Source organism: Schistocerca cancellata, chromosome 8 (assembly GCF_023864275.1).
Source record: "Schistocerca cancellata isolate TAMUIC-IGC-003103 chromosome 8, iqSchCanc2.1, whole genome shotgun sequence".
Lineage (NCBI taxonomy): Eukaryota > Metazoa > Arthropoda > Insecta > Orthoptera > Acrididae > Schistocerca > Schistocerca cancellata.
In genome coordinates, this window is record NC_064633.1 from 39,290,561 (window position 1) to 39,307,691 (window position 17,131).

General features: G+C 36.8%; 1 protein-coding gene across 2 annotated transcripts in view; it reads right to left on the reverse strand.

Moving 5' to 3' along the window:
• Positions 1-1,846: 1,846 nt before the first annotated feature.
• LOC126094491 (phospholipid-transporting ATPase ID) overlaps positions 1,847-17,131 on the reverse strand; it is a 530,930-nt gene continuing 515,645 nt past the window's right edge. For both annotated transcript variants that reach the window (XM_049908899.1, XM_049908898.1), the window contains exons 22-23: positions 16,400-16,548; positions 1,847-5,115 (exon numbers count right to left, since the gene is read on the reverse strand). In XM_049908899.1, coding sequence (XP_049764856.1) covers positions 4,887-5,115; positions 16,400-16,548 — 378 coding nt within the window. In that variant the 3' untranslated portion in view covers positions 1,847-4,886. The remainder of the gene's footprint in view (positions 5,116-16,399; positions 16,549-17,131) is intronic.

The window sequence follows — 17,131 nt, forward strand, 5'->3', positions numbered from 1 at the left end:
GCTGTGGCCACAGGCATGTGCGTTTGGGAGTGCTTGTGTGTGTGTGTGTGTGTGTGTGTGTGTGTGTGTGTGTGTGTGTGTGTGTACTTTTGCTAGGAAAAACAACTACACTTTGACAGCTAATGTGAAAGCCGTTTTCTGTTACATGTTTTTGTGCCCAATGCATCGATCTGCTATGGGTGGTTGGTTACCTTTCCCTTAAGTACTGCTCATCCAGGAATCTCCATTATTGTTATGATCTAACAAAAAAGTGGAAAAGACTGAAGTAACCGCAACTGCTCAGAGATTAATAGTAGTAGTCTCCCATGAGAGCAAGACGGTTAGCTTTCTACTTCATCAGCAACTCAATTCAGCTGTCAGTGACCAAGAAAATGAGTACATACAAGTAGTACCTTTAGTAGCTATATAATTCGAAGAGAATGATCTGTAAAAGAACCTACTACACTACACAACCTTAACTCATAACTTTCCCATTGGAAAATTTCTCTGCATTTGCTCATTTCTCATCTCCAATTGTCCTTAACTTCTGTTAATACCCCTGTTGCAGTTTTCTTCCTTATTGAGTCTCACATCTGGTTTCTTCACCATTTTCGTACTCTTATACGACTGCTCTCCCTCCTTCCCCTTTCCTGGTGCTTTCTTCACTACTTGCTTGTTTTTCTTTTATATCAGTCTGTCCAGCCTTATATCTGAATAGCTGACACACCCTTCTGCTTTTCTTCAATTTCTCAGAACTACTGAAGCCTCTTGACCCACCCCCAAGATGGCGAAGAGAGAGATACTTTCAATTCCCTCAGATATTACGGCTATGCAATTCATTACCAATCCTTTTGAATTTCTATTTAGTCGGCTCCTTTGTCACACATCTGTATCAGACCAACAAAACTGATATGAGTGGCAGTAAATACTGTGAATAAGCATGTGAGCATACTGTCAAGTTGTACCTCAGAACTTATGGACTTTTAATCAAAACTGCCTATTGAGCCAATGAAGCTGTACAAGTATGCTGCAAACTATTGTTGGGATACTTTAAAGAGTGGAAGTCAGAACTGAGGGATAAAAGCACTATATATGAATGTGTGTATGAATTGCATGGTACAACTGTTCTCATTAAGTGAGGATGGAATTCCAAGGGTCAAGAAACATTTATATTACATCAAATTGTGCTCAACCAATATTAGATTTACATGCGATGATGAAAATGTGTGTAAATTGTCAGTGAAAAACGAGTGAAGCAGATGGTAATCTTGTAGAATTTGGCTATCATGTTAAATGAGTTATGTTGCATTAATTATTAAATAACTATAAACTGTGCAATTGGATATTTGTGACATTATTGTGAACAAAAGTAACTGCTGCCAATGGCTCATTGTGATTGCTTCTGTAGTCAGTTATTTGCAGCAATGATGACATTTAATAAACAGCAGCAGCAACTATCTAGCTGAATTATTGTAGGAAAGGAAAGTACACAACAGTAAGATGCGCAGTCTTCAAGAAGTTGATTAACCAGGTTCCATTAGACAGCATGTGGTCCTGCGTGTTTACCTGTCATGTTTTCAGTGCGTGCTAGTGCCATAGTGTCATTTGTTGTCAAAAACAGTACCAGCAACACTAGTTCAGGTTTTGATGTTGCATATGACTCAAATGACATAACTTCCAAATCAGGGCATAAGAGTTGTACAATGCGAATGAAGACATATCGAATTCCACCACATTTTACTGTTAACATAAAAATTATAGTAACTGTTTATTTTACAGCACAGAATGGGCAAAACAACTTTAAGCACCACTTGGACATACATTCACATACATTACTGATAGAGTGTCTCTCTGTGCCATCTTTAGATTTTTACAATGCTGCTACTATTTTTTTTTTCATTTTTTACACATTACATACAAGAATATATCAACTAAGTACATTTATCTGATACATCCAATACTGATGAAAAAACAACAATAATGTATCACACGCAGCCTTCAATGATAGTCGCACTTTCATTTCACAATATAGTATTTAAAACAAAAATAGTTTTTCTCGTAATAACAAGAGATGGCAGTTTAATGTGCACTTAAATTGTGTTTCAGTACTGTTGTGAACATAATACTAACTAGAGATTGGAGTACAAAAATCATTAAACTATTTTTTTTATAAAACTTATAAATAGCTTTGTGATTTTTGTTGACATTTTTATAAATTATTAAATTCACATTCTTAGAAAATAAATTTATTCTGTAGCTTATTTTCAATCACATCAACAACATTTTTATACAGCAGATGACAAATTCAACATTCAGACACATCATTTATCACTATGCCATATAAATCTTCCACAAATCAATAAGGCATTTTTTAGAAAATCATATGCATATCACAAATACATCAAATGATGATTCAAAATTAAATGAATGAAATATGACCAAAAATATAGTTTTTACCAATTCTCATTTATAGCCTCATATTTACTTATTTCAGAGATATGGCTATCAAAAGAAGTTTAATTTGATAAAAAAAAGCTCAGACAGAGAATACTTTGAAGTGATGACAAAACATGTACTTAAGAAAAACTTTTAAGAAATATGAGGAAGTATGTATGTGGACAGACAACAATTATATACAGCTAACCAGAATTTTATTTTGGAATCTTTTCATATGAAACTAGAACTTTAATCTAACATTGTTCTGGATGCTAATAGAAACTCTGCAAGTTGTGTCACACAAAAGCCACACAAGCAAAATGCTTGCATCTCAGTCATCTTCATTACATTAGCTGACTTGTGTATCTTTAAGAAATAGAGGTTTAGGAAGAAATTAGGGTGAGAGTGGGTTGAGATGCATTATGATTTGAATAATCTTTGTAACATTAATGTAACTGAGTCTAGTCCAAGTAATGAGGACAGCACTTTGCATAGATCTTATATTGGGAGATAATGGATTCTAATATACAAAGCACTGCTAACATGAAGCTTCAGTCTTTGGTTTCAATAGTTTTACGAGTTTGTTACTCAGTTATGAAATCATTTTACAGAATCAGCTTGCATTAGGCAACACTGCAGCATACTAATATATCCATTGTGTTTAGTTATGGTCCCCAACAGAGCACCCAAACCCACGCCAGCCACAGCATTATAAATCTTTCTTACATAATATGACAAAAATCTGTATACCCATTACATACTTTTTGCAACAACCACAAATTATCTACCACATCTCCCACACTCCCATATATAGTTAAGTAAATTACAGGAATGGCCATAGCCCTTTAGACAGCAAAATATTTGAGAGGTGACTTACGAGCCTGACAACATTAATAGTTCTCCTTAAATTTTTTTCTTCTACAAAAATATTTGTTTCACTTACAGCATATCTCTTACTTAAAAGAGAAAGACAAGGTTATATGTTTGAAAACAAAGATTGTCTCTCATATTTTCCATTGTATGGTCTCTCACATTCACTCCAACATAAAGGCAAACGAATTATTATATTGTAACTCTGATTTAATTTTATTAAGACAGCAGTTATATAATGCCCAGCATATTGTCTCTTCAGAATAGCTGAACACACAGCCAATGATGTAGGACTAAAAAAGTTATGTATATTTATTAATTTTTTTCAGGACACACTTCAAAATTAAAACTGTGTGCAAGTTTCTGAACTCACAAGGAAGGGGGGAAACAAAATTACCTACATTTTCTGCAAGACTCATCTGAATAGTGACTGTGGTGCATAAGTGGTATGAAATAACCAAAGTCTACACCTTCTTCATTGAAGTTTTCAGCACGATTTGTGATAATGCACTCATTAACATGTAAGTATACAACATCTCATCTTATTGTACCACACTGTGTTTTGTGCATAAAAGTATTTGTAGAGCTACAGACAGATTTGTAGCAACACTTAAAGAAACAACTGAATTATTTTGAGAGTATGTACCTCAGCATTATTACACAACTCCCATCATAATCAAATGGCAAATAAATAAAAAAATAAGAAATGCAGCAGAAATATTTACAATACCCTTCCACAAAAGTGGTAAAAACATACATTAATACTGTTTACAAAGTGAAAGCCAACAAGCATCATAGATATACATATAATTATATACATATTTTATAAAAGTTATGACTTCACTTAAGAGGTCTCTCCAATACATTAAGCTGTGCAGCGAAAAAAAAACACAGTTCCAACATGAGACTGAACCCAGCACCACACTACTTCCAGCAGCTTTCAGTAGTGACTCATGAGGCAGTCAATAAAATTATCATCTTAAAAAAATGATACATTTTTAAAAAAATAAAGAGGGAGGATTATTTTCTTTGGTCACTTCACATCCAGCACATACCCCTGCTAGAACATCAGCAGAATAGCAGTATGACACTTTCATTTGTCAAGAACAAAAGAATCCTCCTCTCTGAGATCTCTTTTATTTCTAATTTTTTTAAAAGCAAAAATTTTTTGTGGAAGATTGACACATTTTACATTTTATGGATCCAGTATGGCTAAAACATTTAATAGGGATTTTTACTACTGGTATAGACACAGAAAGACACAGACAATCATGTGTCTTACAAGGGATAGTTTACAATAATTTTAATAGCTCCTGTTCATCAAATACTGTAGTATAAAATTAGACAATATAAATTTATTTTAGTATAGCTCCTCACAATTTCAAAATAAACGTCAGTTCCTACTTAGCGTCCTCTTTCCAACCAACGCCAGTTGTTTAACATCCACTCACAGACTACACAACACGGACGAGATTGTTCAACTGACTGGAATGAATTGGAGACTGACAATCTGGCACAATTTAGAGGTAGTGAAATGCACTTAACAACAGAGGCAGTATATGGGAACTGCCAACAAAATCTGAGGCACTGTAACACTGCAATCACAAATGTGGTTGCATGTCCACAGAATTTGACGGTCCTCCCAATGAATGGTTGCTGAAGGATGGAAAGAAGAATTCTCCATTGGGCCTCGGTAACTTGCGCATTATCTTGCCTGATGTTATGAGACGTCCAAAACCCTCCTGGTGAGCAAAAGCATAGCCTGAGCGAATGGAACGACGCGTTCTTCGAGCAGATGGTGTCCGTAAAACATCTTGTGACTGTCGTGACCTGGAAATTCAGAAGTTCAATATGAATTATGGGTGAACTGCATGCAGCTTGTGGATTACATGACGTATCATCATCATCATCATCATCATCATCATCATCATTATTATTATTATTATTATTATGCACAATGACAAATGGGTATTTTGGAGTAAAATATTTCTATAAGCCTTACTTGCAAATCAGGCACCTACACGACTGCCTGCTCAAAATTATTACTTAGTATTAATGTATATTGATACAACACTAAGATCAACAAATTTAATTAAAGATGATATCTGAACACAATATCCTTTTCATATGAGTATACATAACAGCTCAGGAAGGAAAGTAAACAGATTCGTCCGCAGTTTGTATCTCAAAAAATTAACAGCAATTTCTGGCACCCATATATGGCATGGAAAGAGATGGAACAGGTAGCTACTGCACGATGAGCATAGTCTGGTGTGCATTTTGTCCACTGAGTTCTATACCATGTTCAATGTGTAAAACTAGGTGCAAGATCAATGTGGCATAGGGGCGAAGGAGGGTGATTGACCTCACGGATACTAAAGGTCTCTCTGTGATGAAGTGGTGGATTTCACAGGACTACTGTGGGCTCTGTTCATTGGGTTCACTGGCAGTTGCAGAAATTGTTGCCAGAATTCAGCATTACAGCTGAAAGATGATTATAACAGATCAGTGTTGTCAGCATATGTCCCAACTTGGTGAGGTTTACAGTTCACTGATGGTGAATGGCAGAGTTCAAGTGTGAATACAGCAAGAGTGGGAGAGAAAATCGGCTGCCTCTTTCTCAAAAGGATCATTCATGGCATTCACCTCACTGGATTTATGGACAGTGGAGCAAACCAAAACCTGTGTGGCTCAGTGGAGACGTGAACCCCCGTCTTTACAAATGAGTCATTGCCTGAAACCCCTGCATCCTACTGGCCATCAGTCTTTTCAGTCCTTACTATGGGTAAGGTAACAGGTGCGTTAAGATTAACAGCAACAATGAACTGCGACACAAAATGTCTTGTCATTTGAAGTGTTACCAGCCTTGCCTTTCAGTAATACTAATCCCTCATTCTTTAGATTAAACTGTTTGTTTATAAAAAGTTCATCATCCCAACTAGAAACCTGGACACATCCAAGAAGTTGGAACAGAGACCCCATAGAATTCATAACCTCAGTTATGCTACTTCACTTCTTGATCATATGATTTTTCAATCAACTGCACAATTCTGAAGACTTGTTACCCTCCTGCACATATAATTTTTCCATGTGTATTTCCATAAAATCGTTTAACGGCATATTACTAGCCTCAGGTCATCCAAATTGTATCATAACTGGCTTTGACTTTTTAGAAACTCATTACTAATGATTGTAATATGATGCACAGCAACTCATCAAAAGGACGCATACAGCACTTTTTATCAAAGTGCTGGGTAATTATATGCAGGACCACTGCAATTTGTATAGTAATTTATCTGAAGTTCATGGAAATGGTTCTATTAATAGTGCTCTTCAAGCTACAACTATCTCTCACCTTTCACACACATCAATCTTACAATTACTTTCATTTACATAGGCATAAATGAGTAACTGTTATAGGTGTAAAATCTAAACAGATCAGGAAGTTAGCACCCTGTACTCCATTTATTTAATTTGTTATATTTGTCCATGGATTACTGAAATAAAATTTATCAATGAAAATTACAGATTTAGATGCAATATAAATTGTCAAAGGCTTTAGTACACAGGCTGGAACAAAATATTAATGATATATCATCTATGGGTATGAAAATGGTAGTCAGGAACACTGCACCAATACCTCAGGTAACTGGCTAACATGGAAGACTGACAATGGCAATACCTGTCGAAACACTTTCCACTTCACAAGGTTCATTGCGAAAATTAACTCTGGAACAAGTAACTAGTTAAACTAAACTCAAATTCCTGAGTAGAAACCAGCAGATTACCATTTTGGTCAATGTAGTTTGTATAAAAAATTGATAAATAAATCTTCAAAATCAGATCAATGTAAAAGGCCTGGGAAAAATATGCATACACCACGCAAAGAATGAAATTTACTGTCTACTTTCATTTGTGCCTTTCAGTGGCAGTGAGGAAGACCTACATTTACTATGAACTGCATAAAGACCAGTACAGTATGGTGGTCAATAGTGTATCATACCATACCATACCATACCATACTATACTTTAAAAAGTAAATTAACACACAGAGTACAGTGGAGTTTGGCCTATGGGCCTGACAACACCACTGAAGAATTTTTAAGATTTGTAGATAAATTGGACTTAGCATGGGAAAGAACCATACCATACAATAAAAATTGTCTTCGTTTATAAAAAAGATGAAAGAAGTGAAGAATGGATACGAGTATCTGTAGCAGCCAGTTGTACGACTCCAGATATTATTCTTCTACTAAAAGGCACCTCCAGAGGCATGCCAAGTGTGCACTGTGACACAGACCTGATCGCCCAAAACATCCACACAATTCTTGACAGTGATCCAACCTTGCTGTCTGATGTTGGTCTAGCACACTAGCAAGTTATAGTTACCCACATAATTACAGCATATCCACCACAATTCAGCTTGGCACAAGAAGGTACTAATAACATACACTATGACAGAAAAGAATTACAGAGACTGGCTGCAAGTGGGCATCGATTTAAATCAATCGGGAAGGTTGAAAATTTATGCCAGACTGTGATTCAAACCTGGATCTCCTGCTCACTAGGCAGATGTGGTGCCAACTGCACCATTACTCAAAAGTCATGAGAATTAAGGGGTAAGGAGCACTACCTTCACAGTTGAGGAACTGGGTCTGACTCAAGGCTGCTAGGGTAATCCACGCAGTTGCGATGACAACTGTGTATATATGGTGCAGTGGTCAGCACATATACCTAGGAAGCACAAATCTTTAAACTTCCCCATTGATTCAAATCAATGCCCACTTGCAGCCAATGTTTGTAATTCCTTTGTGTCTTAGTTTATAGTGGCTGCTGGGCCAATATAATGTCTGTTCTTTCGGATACGTCCATTCCTTTATATTTTACGTAGAACAAACACATACTTTCCCTGTGGCAAATGGATTATCTGACCATGATGCACAACTGATTAACTTACAAAACCCAACAGGGTGTACACTTCAGAAACCATTAAGTAAAAGTGTGAGGGTGCTCAATCCGGTATCTATAGATCACTTCAGAGGAAATTTAGAAAATGTAAACTGGGAAGATGTATATAATGAGCCAAATCCTGATGATAAATGCAGCATATTTCTTGACAAATTTATATCCCTTTTTGAACATTGTTTTCCAAAGAAAATTACTAAATGTAGCACCACAAACTTTTAAAAGAAACCTTGGATTACTACAGGTATTAAAATGTCTTCAGAAAGAAAAAGAAAACTGTATCAGACAGCAAAAACTAGTAAAGATCCAGAAGTAGTTTTACACTATAAAAATTATTGTAACATACTGAGAAAAGTTGTAAGGAAATTAAGAAATATGTATGTTAGAGAAGAAATTAACAACTCCAGCAATAAAATCAAATCAGTATGGAATGTTGTTACAAGGGAGACAGGAAAAGTAACCACTGGGTTAGGTAGTATTACTGTTAAAGAGAATGAGACCATCTTAACTAACAGTACACAGATAACCAATGTATTTAACAATCACTTCTTAAGTGTAGGAGAAAAAATTGGTGAGAATAGTTCAAAAGAAAAAACCAGGCAGTACATGGAAGAGTCAGTTTTGAAAAATTTTAGTCAGTTTAAGTTTCATCTAACAACCTCTTGTGAAATAAGGAACATCATTAAATCTTTGAAAAATAAATGTTCTGTTGGAGTAGATGACATCTCTAACAAGTTATTGAAACAATGTGGAGCAATTACAACTGATGTTCTGAGTCACATATGTAATGCATCACTGACTAAGGGTATTTTTCCAGACAGGTTAAAATATGCCATTGTCAGGCCTCTCTACAAAAAGGGGAAACCACAGATGTCAATAATTACCGGCTAGTATCCTTGCTTACAGCATTTTCAAAAATCTTTGAGAAAGTAATGTACTCAAGAGTGGTTAGCCTTCTCAACAGTAATGGGATACTTAGTAAATCACAGTTCGGATTTCAGAAATGCTGTTCCACTGAGACAGCAATATACAATTTCACTGTCCACATAATAGAGTCTTTAAATAGTAAAATGTCACCAGTAGGAATATTCTGTGACTTATCCAAAGCATTTGATAGTGTGAACCATGACATTATGTTAGAGAAATTACAATTCTATGGTATAAATGGAACAGCATATCAGTGGTTTAAGTCATATCTACAGAACAAGAAGCAAAAAGTTGCTTTATATGCTTCAAGCGATTCAAAGGAGTTTGCCACTTCATCTAACCGGGGTGAAATTACATTATGTGTTCCACAAGGTTCGATCATGGGTCCCCTCCTGTTCTTGATATATGTGAATGACCTCCCTTCTTATGTGAAACAAGATGCTGAACTGACACTGTTCGCTGATGATACATGCATAATTATTAATCCAGTAAAAGAAAGTCCAATAGAAAATGATACAAATAAGGTCTTTGGAAAAGTTATTATTGGTTTTCTGCGAATGGGCTTGCTCTGAACTTTGAAAAAAACACAGTACATCCAATTTTCTGCTGCAAAAAGTATAATTCCTTCAGTAAACATAACACATCAAAAGAAGTCAGTAGCCAGGGTAGAGCATACTAAGTTTTTGAGTGTACATATAGATGAGAATCTTAATTGGAAAATTCATATTTTGGATCTCCTAAAGCGACTAGGTTCAGCAACTTTTGCAATCCGAATAATTTTCAATTTTGAGGATGTAGAAATTAGTAAGCTAACATACTTTGCATACTTCCACTCTCTGATGTCAAACGGAATAATATTCTGGGGCAACTCAACACTTAGGTAAAAGGTATTCACCACTCAAAAGAAAGTAGTTAGAATAATGTGAGGGGTTCATAGTTGCACAGTCTTGCACTCATCTGTTTAAAAGTTTAGGAATTCTTACAACTGCTTCACAGTACATTTACTCAGCAATGAAATTTTTTCTCAGCAACATGGACCAGTTTAAAATCAACAGCGACATTCATGATTACAATACCAGAAAAAAGAAAGACCTATCTTTGGCAAAGAAAGGGGTAAAATATGCTGCTATAAAACTTTTTGATAAATTAAAAGATGAAATAAAATGTCTGAAAGACAGCAGTAATAGTTTCAAAAACAAATTGAAATCGTACCTCCTTGACAACTCCTTCTATACCATAAATGAATTCTTGAATATGAGTAAATAAATCTGGAGATATAATATATGCATTTTGTGCCATTTAAGGGAATGGGATGGATAATAGAAATATTTAGGTATAACACTATAATGAAAAAAGAAAAAGAAACTTGTTTCCTGTGCACATTTCTTGAGCATCTGACACGTTCCACATCATAATGGTTTTTCCGTCCTACTGATCAATGGAACACATAACTAACTAACTAACTAACTAACTCACTAACTTAATTCTTAGTGACTGCTGGCTCAAAATGGTGTCTGTTCTTTCGGATTTGTAGAAAATAATCACTTCTGTTGGAAAAAGAATGAGTGATAATTCCTCAGACAGCTTTCAGCTGGATAGCAGTCAATTATTTGCAAGTGTTAATGCACTATCTCTCGATTTCATCTTTCAAATTACTTTAAAATTGCAGCTGTTCAAGACAAATAGTAATTCTACCTCCTCTTCATTACAGTGATGAATCTTAGTCATGCCTTAAATAATAAAAAATGAATAAGGTATGTCTGCGAGGATCTCTGCAGAATAATTTCAAGAAAAGATTGATGGTTTGACAGAGACAGCAAGTTTGTCTGCACACATATTCATTCAAGAGAAAAGTGAGTTGTTGGCAATTCAGAGAATGGGCAGCTACAAGATTCCACTGTGAAGGGAAAAAAATCATGATGGCATGTTTAAATGTCCCAGAGTTTCTCTTGATGAGGAAATTGACAACAGACACTATACTCATAGGTTCCACATTGTTGCTATTGGTCTTTTAACAAAAAAGGCATCATCAAAGTATAAACAGAGCATCACTCTCGATCACCTCTTAATTTCGACCTGTGGGTAGTAAACATTCCCTTGCAACACTTTTTTTTTTAATATTTCAGCTAAATTCTGTCTCAGCGCCTCACTCAGCTTGGACCATTGCCTTCAATCATATTTTTTTGCAACTTTTGCTCCAGATTTAACATATATCAACACGTGTTGGTTACAGTAATTCGCAATGTGCCTAATAATATGGTCTCTCTTTACACAGATGCTCCAGCTGATTAGTTGTTTCCATACATCCTGTTCAAACTATCTCACTAAGATGTCATACATTCCAACATTTTTTCAGTGAGCAAATAACTAAACACTTTCTGTTTAGATGAATGGTTTGTGTTAACGTTCAATACAGTTAATCAATTTCAGTTTGATGGTAAAATGGTTTTCATTGTCTATCAGCAAATGTTATTTGCTTGAGAGGTAAGCTTAGCTTTGTTTAATTTAGCTATATGTGTTATGAATCATTTGTACAATATGCAGAATTGATGTGGAATCAGTTTACAGGCTGTGAATCTTCAAGCATTCACAGTGTATTACTTGACCCATAAAAATGTGGTAATTCAATTATAACCAAACCTGTCTAGCACTAATATTTTGGAAATTTGTGGTAAGTTCCTATGTGACCAAACTACTGAGGTCATCGGTCATTAGGCTTACACACTACTTAATTCAACTTTAAGTTACGCGATCACACACACACACACACACACACACACACACACACACACACACACACACACACACACACACCCCTGAAGGAGGATTCGAACCTCTGACGTGGGGAGCCGTGCGAACCATGGCAAAATGCCTCAGACTGCACAGCTACCCTGCATGGCCCTGCACTAGTATTTCAGCTGTAAACCAACCAGCAATCTTCCCAGCAAGCTGTAAAGATTGGCGGTAAAGCACTCCTGTACATGTTACGTACCAGTAGGGTGAGCCAACTGTGCATGTGTTCACAAAAAATTTGTGACAACATCCTTCACAGAAGGCATCATGGTGGCATGCATCTTCCCACCTGCGTGGTTTTTCTTCCACTATGATTTTCTGTGTATGCTTATGCAGTTGGCCTGCCCTACCATTATACGGGAGCATTTTACTATCTGACTTTAGAGCTCACTCCAAAGCTGGCTCAATGGTTTATGGCCAAAACATTAGCAGAAGACAGTTTTGTTACAGCTGAGTTCCCACAATTTTATGGACCAGTTTACACACTGTTAAATGCAACTTATTTTAAACAAAGCTGCTTCCCAGCCAATTACAGATAACAGAAGAAAAAATTAATTCCTTTATATATCAGGCTGCATATTTTTTGTTCTTCTGTGGAATACAAGGAGCTGCCCAGAAGAAACTTATTAGCCTCTGGCACATTTTAACTGTATTTGAATATTAATAATTAAAAAAAGAAAGAAAAAGAAATAAAGAAAGAAATATTGCATTAATTGCTCATTCTATGCTGAAGGCTTGTGTACCAGATCAGGGTATCCTTAGCACTATTATCCACATTTGTGGTCCATTTCCTTTTGATTAGACCCAGTACAGAGGCTGATTATTTGTCTATATTTAATCTCACTCAAAAGCTCATTCCAAGACCACCACTCACGTGTAAGTAACATCAAACCATTTCCTGGAGAGAGGGGGGGAAAAAAAAAAAAAAATGCTTCCATTATGCTATTCTCAGGATGTTTGTGGCTCTTAAATTGCAAAGAGCACTGAAACTGCCTGCTGATATTCCTTCATTTTACACAGTAGTGTGTTCAAGTATTATGGAACAGAATATCACTGTTTGGTTAATATTAGAGGTCATTTACGAGGGGTGTTTTTAAGTAAGTACCTTTTGAAATTATAAGATGTGCTAAGATATCTCAATAATTTTATTTTTACATGAAAGCCTGTACCTTAATCTACTTTTCTACATAATTTCAGTCAAAATTGAGCCACTTGTCATAACATTGTACCAGGTTTTTAATACCCTCCTCATAGAAGTATGCCGCTTGACTTGTTAACCACAGCACCACCACTGTTTTGACTTCGTCATCGTCTTGAAGACGCTGACTGCCCAGGTGTTTCTTCAAGTGCAGGAATAGATGGTAGTCACTGGGCGCAAGATCGGGGCTGTACAGAGGATGATCTAGAGTTTCCCATCGAAAAGATGTGACGAGATCTTTGGTCTGATTCACCACATCCGGACAGGCATTGTCTTGCAGCAAAACGATGCCCTTGATCAACTTGCCACGTCTTTAGTTCTGAATTGAACAGTGCAAATTGTGCAATGTCTTACACTAAGTTGATGCATTGATTGTCTCATTATGAGGCAGAAATTTCACAAGCAATACTCCTTTTCTGTCCCAAACAAATTGTGCACATGATTTTCTGGGCCAAAATTGTTTGCTGAAACTTCACTTTTCTGGGCGAATCTGAATGCCGCCATTCCACGGACTATTGCTTTGATGCTGGTGTGGCGTAGGCCACCCATGTTTCATTGCCCGTAACAATTTGGCTTAAGAAATCATCACCATCGTTGTGGTACCGCTCGATGAAAGTCAATGCACTGTCAAAACATTTGGTTTTGTGCACATCTGTCAACATTTTTGGTACCCAACATGCACACAATTTTCGGTAATTCAAGTGCTTGGTCACAATGCCATACAAAACACTAAGAGAAAAATTAGGAAAGTCATCTCGCAAGGAGGAAATCATAAAGTGTCTGTTTTCTCTCACGTTGTAGTCCACTTCCTGCACCAAACTTTCATTAACGACCGAAGGACTGCCACTCCATTGTTCATCGTGCACATTTGTGCGGCCATCTTTAAGTGCTCTCACCCACTTTCTTAGCATTCCATCGCTCGTAATGTTTTCTCCATAAACTACACGTATCTCACAATGAATATCGATCACTTTTAGGCCTTTAGCAGTAAGAAATCTTATAACAGCCCGTACTTCACAGTCAGAGGGACTCATGATTATTGGAGGCATCTTAAACACTCAGTACACAAAGTAAACAAGGAAGAATCAGACTGTAATGGCATCAGTGTGTAGACAACAGATGTAGGTACCCAGTGTGCATACGCAGAATGCCGACCACAGTGCTGCGGCTGTGGTGTGGCAAAACGGTACTTACTTAAAAAACACGCCTCACATATCAAACAAGAGTAGAAGAGGATCCAATCGCAATCACAAAAATCCAATTGCAAAAGCTCTGGCAAAACCAGGATGATCTGTTATTTACAGTATACAACTGATGAACATACCCAACATGTTTTGCTTCCACTTACTTAAATATGGACTAGATCACTTTACCAAACGAAAGCGCTGGCATGTTGATAGACACACAAACAAAAACAAACACACACACAAGTTTGGTAAGTTACATCATTTTTGTTTGTAGATATATTTTTCCCACATGGAATATATATATATAGAGGGAAACATTCCACGTGGGAAAAATATATCTAAAAACACAGATGATGTGACTTACCAAACGAAAGTGCTGGCACGTCGATAGACACACAAACACAAACATACACACAAAATTCTAGCTTTCGCAACCAACGGTTGCTTCGTCAGGAAAGAGGGAAGGAGAGGGAAAGACGAAAGGATTTGGGTTTTAAGGGAGAGGGTAAGGAGTCATTCCAATCCCGGGAGCGGAAAGATTTACCTTAGGGGGAAAAAAGGACAGGTAAACACTCGCACACACAGACATATCCATCCGCACGTACATGGATGGATACGTGTGTATGTGTGCGCGAGTGTATACCTACCTGTCCTTTTTTCCCCCTAAGGTAAGTCTTTCCGCTCCCGGGATTGGAATGACTCCTTACCCTCACCCTTAAAACCCACATCCTTTTGTCTTTCCCTCTCCTTCCCTCTTTCCTGATGAAGCAACTGTTTGTTGCAAAAGCTTGAATTTTGTGTGTATTTTTGTTTTTGTTTGTGTGTCTATCGACCTGCCAGCGCTTTTGTTTGGTAAGTCTCATCATCTTTGTTTTTAGATATATTTTTCCCACGTGGAATGTTTCCCTTTTAATATTCCTCTAGGGAACTTTGCTATTTGCACAACTGGGCACCAACAGATCATAGAAACCTAATTGTTAATATTTTGTCATTCAAGTATTTTATTATTTAGTAGTTGAACTGATAAAGCAAATTTCTCAATTATGTGCAGGCCTGTTACTGCATGGATAACTGAAAATGACAGATAATTAAAAATATACATGTTTTAATGAGAAACTACTAATTGCTGTATTTACAAAACACCCTACATGTCATATGTGAAAACTCACTGGATTGCTTGCACATTACGTGCCAGAAACAATGGACTGGAAATCATTGAACTTCAGCTCTAAGGGAAAAGTCCATGCCCGCATAAAGACAGAAAATTGGCCCTGAATATGTTGTGATGAAATTAGAAACAATGGAAAAATATTTCAGAGATGTCCAGCAGTGGGACTGGGTCCTGCATCATCTGCCGGAAGCAGAATATTCTCACCAAATTATAACTGAATACGCTCTGTGTGTGTGTGTGTGTGTGTGTGTGTGTGTGTGTGTGTGTGTGTGTGTGTGTGTGTGTTTCCGTAGCTCCTCCTAAACCACAGGAGCAATTTCAGCCAAACTTGGTACACAGGTCCCCTACTGTCAGGCAACAATCACCGTGGAGGCAAGACCAACCCACCACCATAGTTTGGGAGACATGATGCCATAAACAATTATATGCATGATAAACTGCCATATCATGCATGATGTTTCAGTGTATTACTTCTGTGCTACTAACCGTATCCACAATAAATTTCGTAGGCAGTATCCATATATACCACTAAATGCACCTACAAAAGTACCATATTTCATGGTACCACACATAGATCAGGAGATATGATGTATTAAACACTGAGATAAGTGCAAAATGCCACATCATGCATGATGTTTTAGTACATATATTCTTTACTGCTGAGGCACTCGTACAATCAGGCCAACTTAAGGAAACCCCTAACATCTGGCAAAACTTTTGACAGTTTTCTACTATGAAGTGCAAACAACTGTAGGTGGAAACGAAAACTGCCTATAGAGCTATGAAGAGACATTGCCATGGAGACATCTACAAAATCACATTGTAGATACACGAAACAGCTGTGCCTAGCTTGTAAAAAGTGCAAGAACTAACCTGAGCTGCGCAAGGCGTTGCTTCAAGCGTACCCTGTCAGAGAGAGTTGGACGGACGTTCACAAAGTAGAACCTCCAGGCCAGCACAGGAACCATTAATACAGTTACTGTCAGCACCGTAGTGAACCAGAATGTCGCTTCACTCATTGCCTGCAGCAAGGAACAGTTACTTGTAGATTACTACCTCTAAATGTTGAAACAATGTTAATATTAAATGTGAAAGTGCATTATGTACAGAAATAAAAACTCTTTGATTTTTAAAAATTTTCCATTAAGCAAAATAACATAAGAATCAGTGCAGCCAAGTTAGAAAAAAAGCTATACAAGGAAGACGGTACATTATTAATACGAGAACAGTGTGTATTACTTGGCTACAATATTTCTCCTCAGGTTTTCCTATTTCGTTTGAAGCTGTACCTTCTGGTTTTGTACATATTTGTCTTTAAGCACAAGTAACAGTTATATGGAAAGACAAGAATTAACTGTTAATATACATACTAGAAATTCAAAGCACAAAGTCCTCTGTATATGTCTTGAAACAAGAAATAAATAATTGTCTGATTGTAAGGTGTCATTACGTCCGGTCAGTTCTTACCTTCAGGAAGCACAATACTAAGTACAACCAATAAATGTCACCTATTACTTCCTTCCTCAGGGAGGCAAGTGGGAGAGATTGGGGAAAGGTTAGTTCGGAAGGGCAGGTAACTCAAGATCGTGGAATGAGTAACCTACC